This window comes from Pyxicephalus adspersus, chromosome 3, assembly GCF_032062135.1.
Source record: "Pyxicephalus adspersus chromosome 3, UCB_Pads_2.0, whole genome shotgun sequence".
In the NCBI taxonomy this organism is placed as follows: domain Eukaryota; kingdom Metazoa; phylum Chordata; class Amphibia; order Anura; family Pyxicephalidae; genus Pyxicephalus; species Pyxicephalus adspersus.
Genome location: NC_092860.1, coordinates 165,229 through 177,833, shown reverse-complemented (window position 1 = coordinate 177,833; position 12,605 = coordinate 165,229). Strand labels below are relative to the sequence as shown.

The 12,605-nt window shown below is 44.9% G+C and overlaps 1 protein-coding gene across 1 annotated transcript; it reads left to right on the top strand.

The window, feature by feature from the left end:
- Window positions 1–238: 238 nt before the first annotated feature.
- Window positions 239–12,385, top strand: PLEKHM1 (pleckstrin homology and RUN domain containing M1; the record flags this gene model as incomplete). Its single annotated transcript, XM_072403248.1, is given in 10 exon segments — window positions 239–486; window positions 798–1,400; window positions 1,850–2,135; window positions 2,477–2,645; window positions 2,721–3,593; window positions 3,714–3,859; window positions 4,843–5,036; window positions 5,411–5,474; window positions 9,955–10,112; window positions 10,292–12,385. Coding segments are annotated over 10 exon segments (2,850 nt in total), but the record flags the coding sequence as incomplete, so codon positions are not given.
- Window positions 12,386–12,605: the final 220 nt, after the last annotated feature.

The window sequence follows — 12,605 nt, the reverse complement described above, 5'->3', positions numbered from 1 at the left end:
TCGTCTTGGGTGTGGTGTAGAGGAGGAGGAGTCGTCTTGGGTGTGGTGTAGAGGAGGAGGAGTCGTCTGGGGTGTGGTGTAGAGGAGGAGGAGTCGTCTGGGGTGTGGTGTAGAGGAGGAGGAGTCGTCTGGGGTGTGGTGTAGAGGAGGAGGAGTCTTGGGTGTGAGGCGGAGGAGAATTTTGTGTTGGGAGAGTTTTGTGTTGATAACACTTTCTCTTTTGTTCTTGTGTCTCCAGAAGATAACGAAGAAGTTGTCGTCCTCGCTTCGCGCCCTGCAGATCCGATATGTGACGACAGATGATGTTATCACCAGCGATGACAATGATGCCAATGGCCTGTGTGCTGCCCTGGAGGCCGTACTAGTTCATGGACTGAAGGCAAAGTTTATTAAAATGCCGACAGAGCGGAGGAAGAGGAACAAAGGGCGTCATGTGTCCCTCCCACAACCCGCCTTCTGGCCACTGCTGAAAGCCATCACACACCGGTCAGTGTCCCTCTGAGCATGTGCAAGAAAATCACAGGAGTGGGCGGGTCCTGCTGATTATCTGGTCATATGATCTTCTGTGAACTGACTTGTAACATGGTCGGGGATTGACTTGGGTATTTGTGTGTGGGTTGGGGGGGGGGGACAAGTATGGGACAAGTATGTTTGGGAGGGCTGGGGGATGTTGGTGGCAGGATGAGGTATGGGGTGGTTTTATGAATTGGGGAAATAAAGTGACGGAGGTTTCGGTAGGATTGGCCCCCCTTGTAGTACAATGAATTCATAGCTCTCTCCTGATTGGTCTCTTGCAGCAATGTGATCTCACAGCTGGAGAACATCACTTATGTCAGCTCGGATGTGGGTCGCTGTCGCTCGTGGCTGCGCCTGGCTCTGAATGATTGTTTGATGGAGTGCTATTTCCTGAGCTTGTTGCGGGAGCGATCTCGCCTTGTAGAATATTATCAACCATTCGCCTTGATGCTGGATGTGGAGGACTGTGATGTTGTGGTGAGCTATTTACAGGGTCTGTCCTCCTTGACCTTTGATTTGTCCTACAAGTCGTCAATATTAAATGAATGGACACTGTCCCCTCTGTCATTGGCTGGGCTGTGGAGAGATGAGAGTGAACAAGTCAAATCTTACGAACCTCATCGGAGGAAGTCGCTGGATTCTGTTTCCCAGTCCTCCAGCTCTGATGATGCCAATAATTCTATGATTAATGGATGTCAGAGGAAGGCCGACTCATCAACTCTCAGCCTGGATACCGGTAGCTCCTCATCCCAACTGTCCTCCAGCCTGGGCTCCGATGAACAGAGCAGGGGCCCCGCAGCTCCCATCCTGGCCCAAAGATCCACCTTCTCTTCAATGGTTACAGATGGGACCAACATGGAGCAGCTCAGCAAATCTCCAGCAGAGTAAGTGCTGGTGCCCAGAGCAGAATGGTGACAGCTGATTTGCTGCATTCTGTTTATTATTGGCGTATCTACTCCAATCAGACATAAGATTGATATTGCCTTCTTACCCCTTCTGTCCCTGTGTGTAATATCACGTCCTGATGTCCTTAACCTTTACATCTATATTCAGGCTGCCACTGCTAATCTCTTTCTAGAAATGCTACTTGTTCATCTGTCTGCTCTTTCACATGATGGCAGTGGTGACCTCCATGTTTTTGGTATCCTTTCAGTGTTAAATTTCTATGGTGCAGCCACATGTATGATTACCACCCGCTTTTAACCTCACGTTTTCCCATTTGTCCACTTAGTTAGAGACCCCTTTGTACCTCCTTGGTTACTGCCTTCCTTTTTCTTTTCTCCTCCTCATTCCCATTGCTCTTGCTCTAACCCGCTTCCACGTTTTCTTTCAGAGGCATAGACACAGGGATTTCTTCTGCATCAGGCACCACATCTCCCAGCTCTCCTCCCAGCCCCCTCATCCTGGATACTCCATCATCGGACTTTGCTGAACCCACAGAGGCTTTGCCCAGTGAGGGGTCAGAGCCGGTGCTGGAAGGCTGTGTGACTGACACAAAGGACTCTGCCAGTCTGGTCTGTGATATGGTGGCAGAAAACACATCGGAGAGCAGAAGTCAAGCAGATGTGGAACCTCAGAGCGGAGTGACACTTTGCCCAGAATCCTCTGTACAACCTCCAGTAAGTAGTTTTTTATTGGTCACCTGTTTGTTCTGCCACCCAAGAGGTAATGGGGTGCTTATTACAAAAAATGATCAGTCTGGAGTTTTAGCTAATCTGCAAAATTAAAAATACATTTTGTTTTTATTTGTTGATGACATTATAGCTTTTTTGGACAAAATTTTACACGGTTTAGGTCAGTGGCAACATTCATTATTTTAATAAATTTGAGAAGTGGTGCTGTAGAACTTTTCCTCCTCTGCTCTCTGTGTGAGTCACCTAATATTACTCTGGCTTTAGTGTTGCTCTTTAGCTATTCTTATCACCTTTTGATGCCCGTCATATATTGTCTTTTCCTCCAGAAAAGTTGGATTTCAGAAGAGGATTTTGCACAAGTGGATCCCACTATTCCTTTAAAAGAGACGCCAGTTGGGCAGTTTCCTTCTCGGTCCTCAGAACCCGCACCTCCTCAGTCTTGTGGGCAGAAACAGCCTGGCAAAGTCTTCCATGTTGTTCACCGGCGGCAGATGGGTAACTGTGTTCTCCCTTTTACCAAGACTCATTGTTGTCTTTTTTTTGTAGTGTCTAAACTTTCTTTCTCCTCAGGAATTCCCAACCCTTTCCGAGGTCTCTTGATGTTGGGCTCTTTGGAACGTAAAAACACTTTGGGTTTGTACAAATCCTATTACTGCGAGCTAACGCCGTACGAGTTCCGTCTGCAGCCAGAGGGTGATGAGCAGAGCTGTGCTGAGACTTGCTCTTTGCTGCGCTGCGAGTCAGTGGGCCCTGCCCACACTGATGGGCGCTTTGATCTTCAGTTCCACAATAAACGTTTGTATCTGAGGGCAGCGTCTAGAGACGAGGCCCAGGACTGGGTAGATAGGATAACCGAAGCCATCCAGAAGTTCCGACCCAACAAAGATGACACGTGGGAGATTCTCAAAGTTCCTGACTCTCCACGCTCTTTGCAGGACTTTAAAATCCGCTCTCCATGTAAAGATCCTGAAAGCCCTGGTGTAGTATTAGATTGGAGTTGTCTGCTGGAAGTAGAGCCGGATGCTTTGAAGGAGTCAGTCCTATACATGAGGATACAAAAAAAGTGGACTCGATTTGTCTTCTCATTGTCAGACCGAGCTTTAAAGTGTTTTCTACCCCGAGACTCTGAGAAATCCCTCTACAGCGTTTACAGCATTGAAACGGTGAAAGACATTCTGCCAGACTCCAGCCTTGGCAGCCCATCCTGCTTTCGTCTGGTGACCACCAAAGGCTCCCTACAGTTACAAGCTGAGAGTGCAAAGGAGGCTAAGGCCTGGCGAGAGTTGGTCCGTGCTGCATACCTTGAATCTGAGGATGACCCGAATTTTCTCCCTATTGGAAATTTCCAGATAAAATCTCACATAAAAGACCATCTGCTCTTCCAGTACCTTCTGCATATTCCCACTGAGCGAGGACTAGACTTGCAAAACTTCAAATGTGCAGGTCAGTGGTGGTGGGTTAACAGTAGCAAGTTGGTAGTGGGAGGTCAGGCAAAACAATAGTTACTCAGTATTTTACTTTTCTTTGCCTTACCCAAAAGATTTATTCGCCTTTTCTTTGCAGGTTGTCATAAGCAGATTGGGTTCCAGTTTGGAAAGGCCAAGCTGTGTGCTTATTCTGGCTTGTACTATTGTGACTTGTGTCATCAGGATGAAAAATCCATCATCCCCTCTAGAATTGTCCACAACTGGGATATGACAGAGCGTGCTGTGAGTACTCAATAGTTCAAACAAAAGAGACTGTGGGTGAAGTGCATCAGTGTAAGCTGGCAATGTAAACTATCCCTGGCCAGTCATGGGAGAAACGTGGATGTCAATGGCAACCTACACAAGGGTTGGAGTGATGTCCCTGTTTTCTTGTTCAAGTTAATGAGTCTGACAGTCGTGCAACCAATATTGGAGGAATGCTAGCAGCACCATGTGTGGTTATCAGTTTGTTTCTAAGGAATCTTACACATGTAAAGTTTTCATTCCTAGAAATGATCTTTCTTGATCCTTTCCAGTGGCAGATAATCGAGCATCATCTGTTCAGTGGAGGGGGGAACACGAGCGAGCCCCAACCCCCCCCCCCTGTGCTTTTCTCCATTGTCGTCCATAATAGTGGTTCCAAATCAGTCATTCATGGATCCATCCTGACAACTATGGGTGACTGCTGTACACGTCAGGTTCTCACCTCAGAGCACGATTGTCTTTCTCGGACAATAATCCTATGATGTGTGTACATTGCCTAACACTGCACTTAGGAATCCCATATCCTCTTCGAGTTATAGATTCCTGGCATTTTTTGTTTTTTGCTCTGTTCATGCTGGGGAGCTGATTTTGGTAAGTCATTGTTTTTTTGCTTTCTTGGACATACTGAAGAGTGAAGAATCCAGACGTTTGCTTCCCTATGATACCTTTATGCTCCAGGTCTTTGGCTCCTCCTTTCTGGACTCCACATAAATCACAATCTTCCCAGCCTTCCTATATGATGTATATTCACACGTTAGGGGTCTTGATCTTTTTACAAATGGTGAATAGTTTGTAAACCTTGTAGATATGTAATAGTTTGTAATATGGAAAGGACAGTCATTATCAGTGTGGTGCCCCCCCGTCTGTCCTCATCAGGTCGCTCTCAGCTCTGGATCACTATTATATTGAAGACACGCTGGAGGTATGGGGGATGCTCATTGCAATCCGTTGTATTTCTCTAGGTGTCCCGGCAGGCTGTGAACTTTCTAAAAATTGTGCAGACGGAGCCACTCTTTAATGTGAAATATTTGAATGAGAGTCTCTACCAACATACAAAGACCATGTGTGAGATTGAACACAACCGGCAGAAACTGCGCCTCCTTGGGGAGTATCTGAGGACATGTCGCAGTGGAGCTGTGCAGGAACTGAACACCAGGTAAATGACACACATGTTGAGATAAGGGGCAGATATTCCAAATACCTGAGGCTATTACACAGAACTTCTGTCTGAATAATAGCAATGCTCTGTTTGTGTGGATGGGCAGAAATGACGCTTTCAATATTTCATGGGGAGCATTACATTTGGTGGGGTGCAATGCATTATGGGGGGTATATGGGGAGAGCCCCCATCTTGATAAGCAGTTCTGACACTTAACATCCAGACAGTTTGGTGGCATTGTGAGTTACAAACTGCAGCTATTTCACTGGCCACATGCTGTACCAGTGTGGTCCTAGCAGGGAGTACTAGACTATAACTACATATATATATTTACACATACATTATACACTCATTTTTTGTTTTATTTGCAGTTTGGATCAGCGCTCTTATCTTTTGGACTGTGCTCACACATACAGCTTACAGGACCTGAAACAGGTGCAGTATGGCAAATTTTGACGTTTGTCCTTAAGAATGACTGAATGTAATGTTTGAGATATATAAATATAAAACTTTAGGATTTATTAAAGCTCTCAAAGACTGGAAGAGATAGACCAGTGGACTCCTTGCAGTAAAGAGGACTTTTTGCTGGTTTAGGGTGCCTCTCCTTTTTTTTCCTTATATTATTGGACTGTGTGGGAACAACCTGAAAGTGAGCCAAATACAAGCTGTCAATCAGTTCTGATACTAGTGAGCCACCGATCAATTTCCTGGTCCAGATCCACAACATTTCCTCTGTGCTTGTGCTGTCTTTGACAATTCATTTGAATGACCAAGCTGATTAGGCCGCCATTGAGCTGCCCCCTGGGCCTATCTTTGAAACGTGCGGGCAGCACGGTGGCTCAGTGGTTAGCACTCCGGCCTTTGCAGCATTAGGCCCCAGGTTCGAATCCCAGCCAGGACACTATCTGCATGGAGTTTGCAAGTTCTCCCTGTGTCTGCGTGGGTTTCCTCCGGGTACTCCGGTTTCTTCCCATATCCCAAAAACATGCAGTTGGGTTGATTGGCTTCCCCCTAAATTGACCTTAGATTACATTAATGGCATATGACTATGGGGGGGACAATAAATTGTGAGTTTCTTTGAGGGACAGTTAGTAACACGACTACGGACTTTGTACAGGGCTGCGTAATATGATGGTGCTATTTAAATACTATGTAATAATAATAAATGCAGGCCTTTCTGCTGAAGTTGTTAACAATGATAAAGTGCTGACTACATCCACTGAGTAGAATGTTAAGTACTCTGCTCTCTCCCAGCATCTAGTTTTCAGGAATCTTCTCGTCACCTTTCTTTCTTTTTTAGAGCTATGTGGCTTATTCTGTTCTTCCTGTAGTGATCTGGTCAACTTTAACCATCTGGCCCTCATCTGCTGCCAGCAGTTGGGGTTGTGTTTAGTACATGAGGCATTGCCTCATACCCCACAGCTCAGCTCTTGTACAATCTATGGTCACAGGTCTCATTCTAGACCAATGGATGGTTCATCTGCTAGCCCCTCAGCAGCCCCAGCTCATATTTTTTCTCACAATTTGTGAGTTTGTTCTATAATTCTCCATTTGCATGATGAAACCCTTAAAGTTTTCCTCCAATTACTATAGTATACCCTGGATACTACTGTAGCCCTTGGCACAGCCAATGTTTTGCTCATGACCTCTCAAGACCCTTTAGGGTGTCTAGCTCTGTTTATCCCTTACCATAGACCCAGGGACCCTGTGTTTGATTTTCCCCTAGGCCCTTGCTGCTTTATAGCCCTTGGCTTTCAAGCTTACCTTTTTTCTAGTGTTCACTCAATAAACGCTATACTAGTAGGTTCAACCTTGTTAAAATCTGGGGACCAATTGAAATCATTTTCAATTCTTCAGGGCCCCCCCTTCTTTAATTCCTTTATCCACAGATCACAGTATATTAGTCTGGGGGTTAGTGGGATGAATGCCTTTTACATTAGTGGCCAGTGGGAAGAAACCCCTAGCACCCCCTGGAGGAGCCCTGGGCAGGAAACACTGGGCTACACTGTAAAACAGGGGTCTTCAAACTCCGGCCTTTAGGCCAGATACGGCCTACCGGATAGTTAGTTCTGGCCAGTCCGGCCTAATGCCAACCGGATCTGCCAGGGGGCGCTAGGAACTACCGAAGCCGGAGGAGCTCCAAAGCCGCCGCCTCCTTGCTGTGGCTTCCCAATTTACCTTGGCCGGCATTGATACTTCCGCCGCAGTAAATAGGGAAAGCTCCCTGCAAGTAAATCTCCTCTGCAATGCATACTGAGGAAAGGGATTTCACTTCAGGGGCGTTCCCTGGTAGGGGGGTGGGGCCATTAGGGCGGGACTCAGAGTCCGGCCTAGTGTGCTCCCGCCCACCCCTGAAATGGCCTAGTGGCCATAAAAGTTTGCTGACCCCTGCTGTAAAAGATCAGCCAATTGTTTCATTCTTGGATCAGTTGCTGTTTGAATCTCCTTTATGGGTACATTTGTATCCAAACAGAAGAACTTTCCTAACTTTTATAAACTGCTCTGTCTGCTTGTAGATCTGGCACTTTAATAAGGGCACTGCAGAAATGCTGGCCACTGTCTGCTTGTACAGACACCTAAAAAGAGAAGTTGTAATCTCTCATTTCCCTATTTTTATTTTATTTATTCAGAGAAAATAAGTATACAACATACAGAATATTAAAGCAGGAACATATCAATTATTATGCCAAAGCTGTTTGGTTAAACAAATTACAAAACAAATCATTTCCAGTGTTCGCCCCAGAAATTGTTTTCAGCCAGGTGGGGGAAACTGTAGCCGGGATGCTAAAAAAAAAGTGGACGGGGCTAGACACTGGAAAAGTTTGGAGCTCCTAGTTATTTATGCCATAGGTATCCAGTAACCCCTGCTATTGTATCAATGTGTGATCAGTGTGGCTTAACAAATTGGGCTTAGTTCACATTAGCAGTAAAAAAAAAAAATGCCCCTCCTGAGTGACTACTTGGCAACTGCTGGGCACCTGGAATTGGTAACGGGGTAAGTGCTGGGCACCTGGGATTGGTAACAGGCAGTAAGTGCCGGGAACCTGGGATTGGTAACGGGGTAAGTGCCGGGCACCTAGGATTGGTAACGGGGTAAGTGCTGGGCACCTGGAATTGGTAACGGGGTAAGTGCTGGGCACCTGGGATTGGTAACAGGCGGTAAGTGCCGGGAACCTGGGATTGGTAACAGGCAGTAAGTGCTGGGGACCTAGGATTGGTAACAGGCAGTAAGTGCTGGGGACCTAGGATTGGTAACGGGGTAAGTGCTGGGCACCAGGGATTGGTAACAGGCGGTAAGTGCCGGGCACCAGGAATTGGTAACAGACGGTAAGTGCCGGGCACCAGGGATTGGTAACAGGCGGTAAGTGCCGGGCACCAGGAATAGGTAACAGGTGGTAAGTGCCGGGCTTTTCAGGCCTAGCAGTTTTTCAAGCAGCATTGGTTCCTGGCCAGAGGTAAGTGAGGGGTAAATGCAACAAATGCAACCTTAGTGCCAATGTGAATCCAGCCTGACTTCAGATGTCACCTCCTAGCGCTATACCTAGGGTAACACAGAGCATCATGCATGTGATCACAGAGGGGGGTAGGACAGACAACAGACAGGATAGGACAAAACCTTCCTGTGAAATGTATCCACCCGCAGTATGATCGCTGTGTGTAAAGTCTGCTTGTCATGTTCTGCAGCCTAACAACTCATTGTGTTCAATCCTTTAGATCTCCTAAATTGTTGGTTGTAATTACCTAAAACTTTTAGGGTACACAGGGGACTCTCCTACTGATAACCAAATATTTCTTCTTTTAATTTCAAGAATTTCAAAATATGGGCATCATGAGTTTAAACACTTGTGGAAGTTGAAGATTTGGGTTGCTGTTTTATAAGAAAGTGCACCTAGGAGCCCAAAATTGAAAAAGAATTTAAGGACCCCTGGGGCCACTTACATAGTAAGACGCATTGGGGTAGGCCCCCTAAATATTTTACCTACCTTTCACCAAACTATAATTGTAATGCTATGCGGCCCTTTCTGCTTCTGTTCTTTGAATCCCAATTTATCTGGAATTGGGAGGTGCAGGAAACTGAAAATGTAGGTAAGTGGGGAACAGATGTATAAACCCCTAAAGTTTCATTAGCATGGCATCATTAGAACATAAAACCTCTGCCCATCAAACTGTCTGCTTCCCTACCTTCAATCCTAATTTCTCTAGAACAGAGAGGTGCAGATAAACAGAATTAAAGGGGCAAGTGGGGGACACTTGTGGCTAACACCCCCAAACTTTCATCTCTATGGCACCAATACATAACTTTCTATGTAAGTGGCCCTGGGGGTGCCCAATTTGCATTTTTGATTTAGGACTCCCAGGCGCACTTGCTTTTAATACTGCAAACCCAATATTGGATTTTCACAAGATTTTACAATTCTGATCCCCATGTCATTAAATTTGTAAAAGCTGGGCTGCTGAAATTGTGAGTGGTGGTAACTATAGGTGTTCCCTGTGCACCCTGAAAATTATTATGACATACAGTTTAGGGGATATGAAGGTTTATACACAGAGCTGTAAGGCTGAGGAATGTGACATGCAGACATTGTTTACACAATGTATTTTTTTCCATAACACTGGGCACAGCTATGAGAGGGGCAGTCCAGGAGGTCAGCATGGCATCCAGCAGATCTGTTGTTGCCTTCATTCATCACAGATCATTGGCTTCTGTGGTTATAAAGGTTCTAAATCCTCCTAGTGCACCAACATTTCCTTCACTTGGTGGGCCCATTTGCTGCCAGTTTTTGGCTCTGGTCTTTGGCCTCTCATTTTTACCTCAAGTTCTACCAGGTGAATGTTTTGGCTTCATACATGGGGTCCCAGAGACTCCTCATAATTGGGTACAATTACTGTAATGTAGTCTGTGTGTCTCTTGCAGATTGCCGATGGGGTGTTTGAGGCTTTCCTGCAGTCTGCGGTGGAGTTTGCCTGCACTCATGTCTTTCAGTGTGATCGCTGCAGTCAGAGGGGATTCATTTGCCAGATCTGTAACAGTGATGAGATTATCTACCCCTTCCAGTTTGACACAACCACCAGGTGAGGGGTTTCAGCTCTCTGTGTGTTCATTTGTTACTCTTATGCAATGGTTACTAAGACCCATAAATGAGGGGAGGTTTTTGGGTTAAAGTGATTGATTGCAGCGCCTCTCTATCCTTTCTCCTCTCTATGCCATCTAATAGGTGGTAACAAACTGATCAATGTTTTTTCTTATCCAGGTGTTCTGAATGTAAAACAGTCTTCCATATTCCATGCAAGGCTCAGCAAACAGAGTGCCCACGCTGCCTTCGGAGGAGGCGCTACCAGGATCAGGGTTTGATGTTATGAAATGGCCATGGAATTTTGCACAGATTTTAAGGTGTGGAAGATGTGACTGCTACCTGTATATAGACTGTGTTTTCCTTTTTGTGGATATGAAACATTGTTTTATCTGATGGGTACAAAGGGCAAGGGTGGAGCCTCCTCCCCCATGGTAACCCTCCATGACAGGCAGATACAAGAAATGCTCCTACATCACTACAGACACTAAACCACCTGGACAAGTCTTCATTTTATTCTGCCTTCCATTTTAGTCTTCCTTCCATCACTGCTACAAAAAACAATCTGCCATTGGAGCCTCCGCCAGACAGAACACTCACCTTCCTCACCTATCCTGTCATGAAGATTTCCTCTTGATTATTTTTGTGGAAAAATGAAGTTTACGGCATTAAATATTTTTCTAGCTTTCATCTTTTTTTAAACCACGTGCCTTTCTGACAATGGAGAACCATAAGCAGCAGTTGTGAATCATGGAAGATGGAGAAGGGTGGAACCTGCACATAGTTTGTCTGCTGGTCCCCTGTACACCGGGTGCAGATAATTGCACAGTGATGATGAAGTCTGATTGGTCTGTTTTCTGGAGGGTTACTGCTTTTTATAGTAACTGTACAAAGAGCCCATAATGGGGCATTTAGAGGAAAACTGGAAGCAAATCGTCAATATCGGGGATTAGGAAGGGTAAGAAAACCAAAGGTGATTTCTGGATTTCTAGGATTTAAGTGGAAAGTGCTGAGGGATTTGCACACTACACAATACTTTGTGTATTCAGTCTCATGAGAACATTTCCAGGTAATTCTCAGTCATTCCCCATGTGTTGAATGTTTATCATGCCTCATGTTTTCCTGCACCCAGTTCTAATCTCTTCCCAGACATGTGCCATAAGTCCTTCAGCAACTCCTTATCTTCTACCAACAGCAATCAATCTTTGTGAATCCCATTCCTGTCCCCAGCAGTAAATCTTTCTGAATTTCCAGTACATTATTGGGAGTGCTTTATGAATGGTTTCATTTTTATAAATCATGTACCACGAGTCCACCAGCAGCCAGACCATATATCACCACATCCTATTTAATCTTTATTATTTCTTCCACAGACAGGCTTTATCAGTTCTCAGTCATTTATTGCAAATCATTTTCCTAATAATGTACAGTGCTATTACAATGATCCTATGTCCTCTGGCAGCATATTTTTATTAATGACCCAATGATTCGTCTATGAACTCGGCTTGTCAGCCAATCTTTATAAATTTCACAATAAGATGCCACAAGTCCTCTATCAATTGAGCTTTGATTGAATCATGTCCTTTGGGAATTGCTAAATGCTGCTTAGCAATCCTTCCATTTGTCCATCAGCAATCGGTCTTTATTAATTTTCTCCAGCATCAAATCATGATTTGTTGATAAAGTGCAATTAATGTTCCCTGAACCCCTAAATCATGTGCCAGACAGGCTTTATTATTTCAGTCATGTTCAATTCACCCTCCATCAGTCATTCTATGTGAAATATCAGTTCTCCTAAATTCCTAATCACATTCTCTCTGCCCTCCAACATATAATGTCTCATGAATTCTCCATTAGCTAATTATTAAGGACATGACCAGGTATTAATAACTTCTTTAATTATTCTCAGTTGAATACTAACAGCCGCTCTTTATTAGATGTCGGCACTCCGGGTTCTTTGTTGGTAAGGAATCTGCAGACACTGTTTTGGGGACGACTTGGGGTTTTATTTAAGGAATTAGTGGGGTATAGCGTATGGAAGATTTAAGGTAATTTTATCATTTACCAATCATGCTGCATGAGGCCTCCACACACTGACATGGATATTCTCCTGATCTGGATGGTCGCAGTTATTGGTCGGGATTTGGAAAGGTTTATATCTTATTGTGTGCTGCAGCCTCCATCCCTCCAGAGGTCACCTACAGTGCCAAATGTTTACTGGGCAGATCTGTTATCTTTATAAATTATTCCATCAATAAAGCAGATTTACCACTATGATGTGTGTTGTCATGTTTCCATGTTGTTCCTCCACCACCCCTTGTCTGGATCAGCATTATATAAATGATTCACCTTCACCTGTTCCGTGTGAGGTAAGTCCTAAATCTGGACAGTGGAGATTCTGTATAATATATGTCTTATCTGGAGAGTGGTGATGTCGCTCCTCTCTATTATACATGGTTCATGGGGAGCGGGGATGTCTCTCCTCTCTATTATA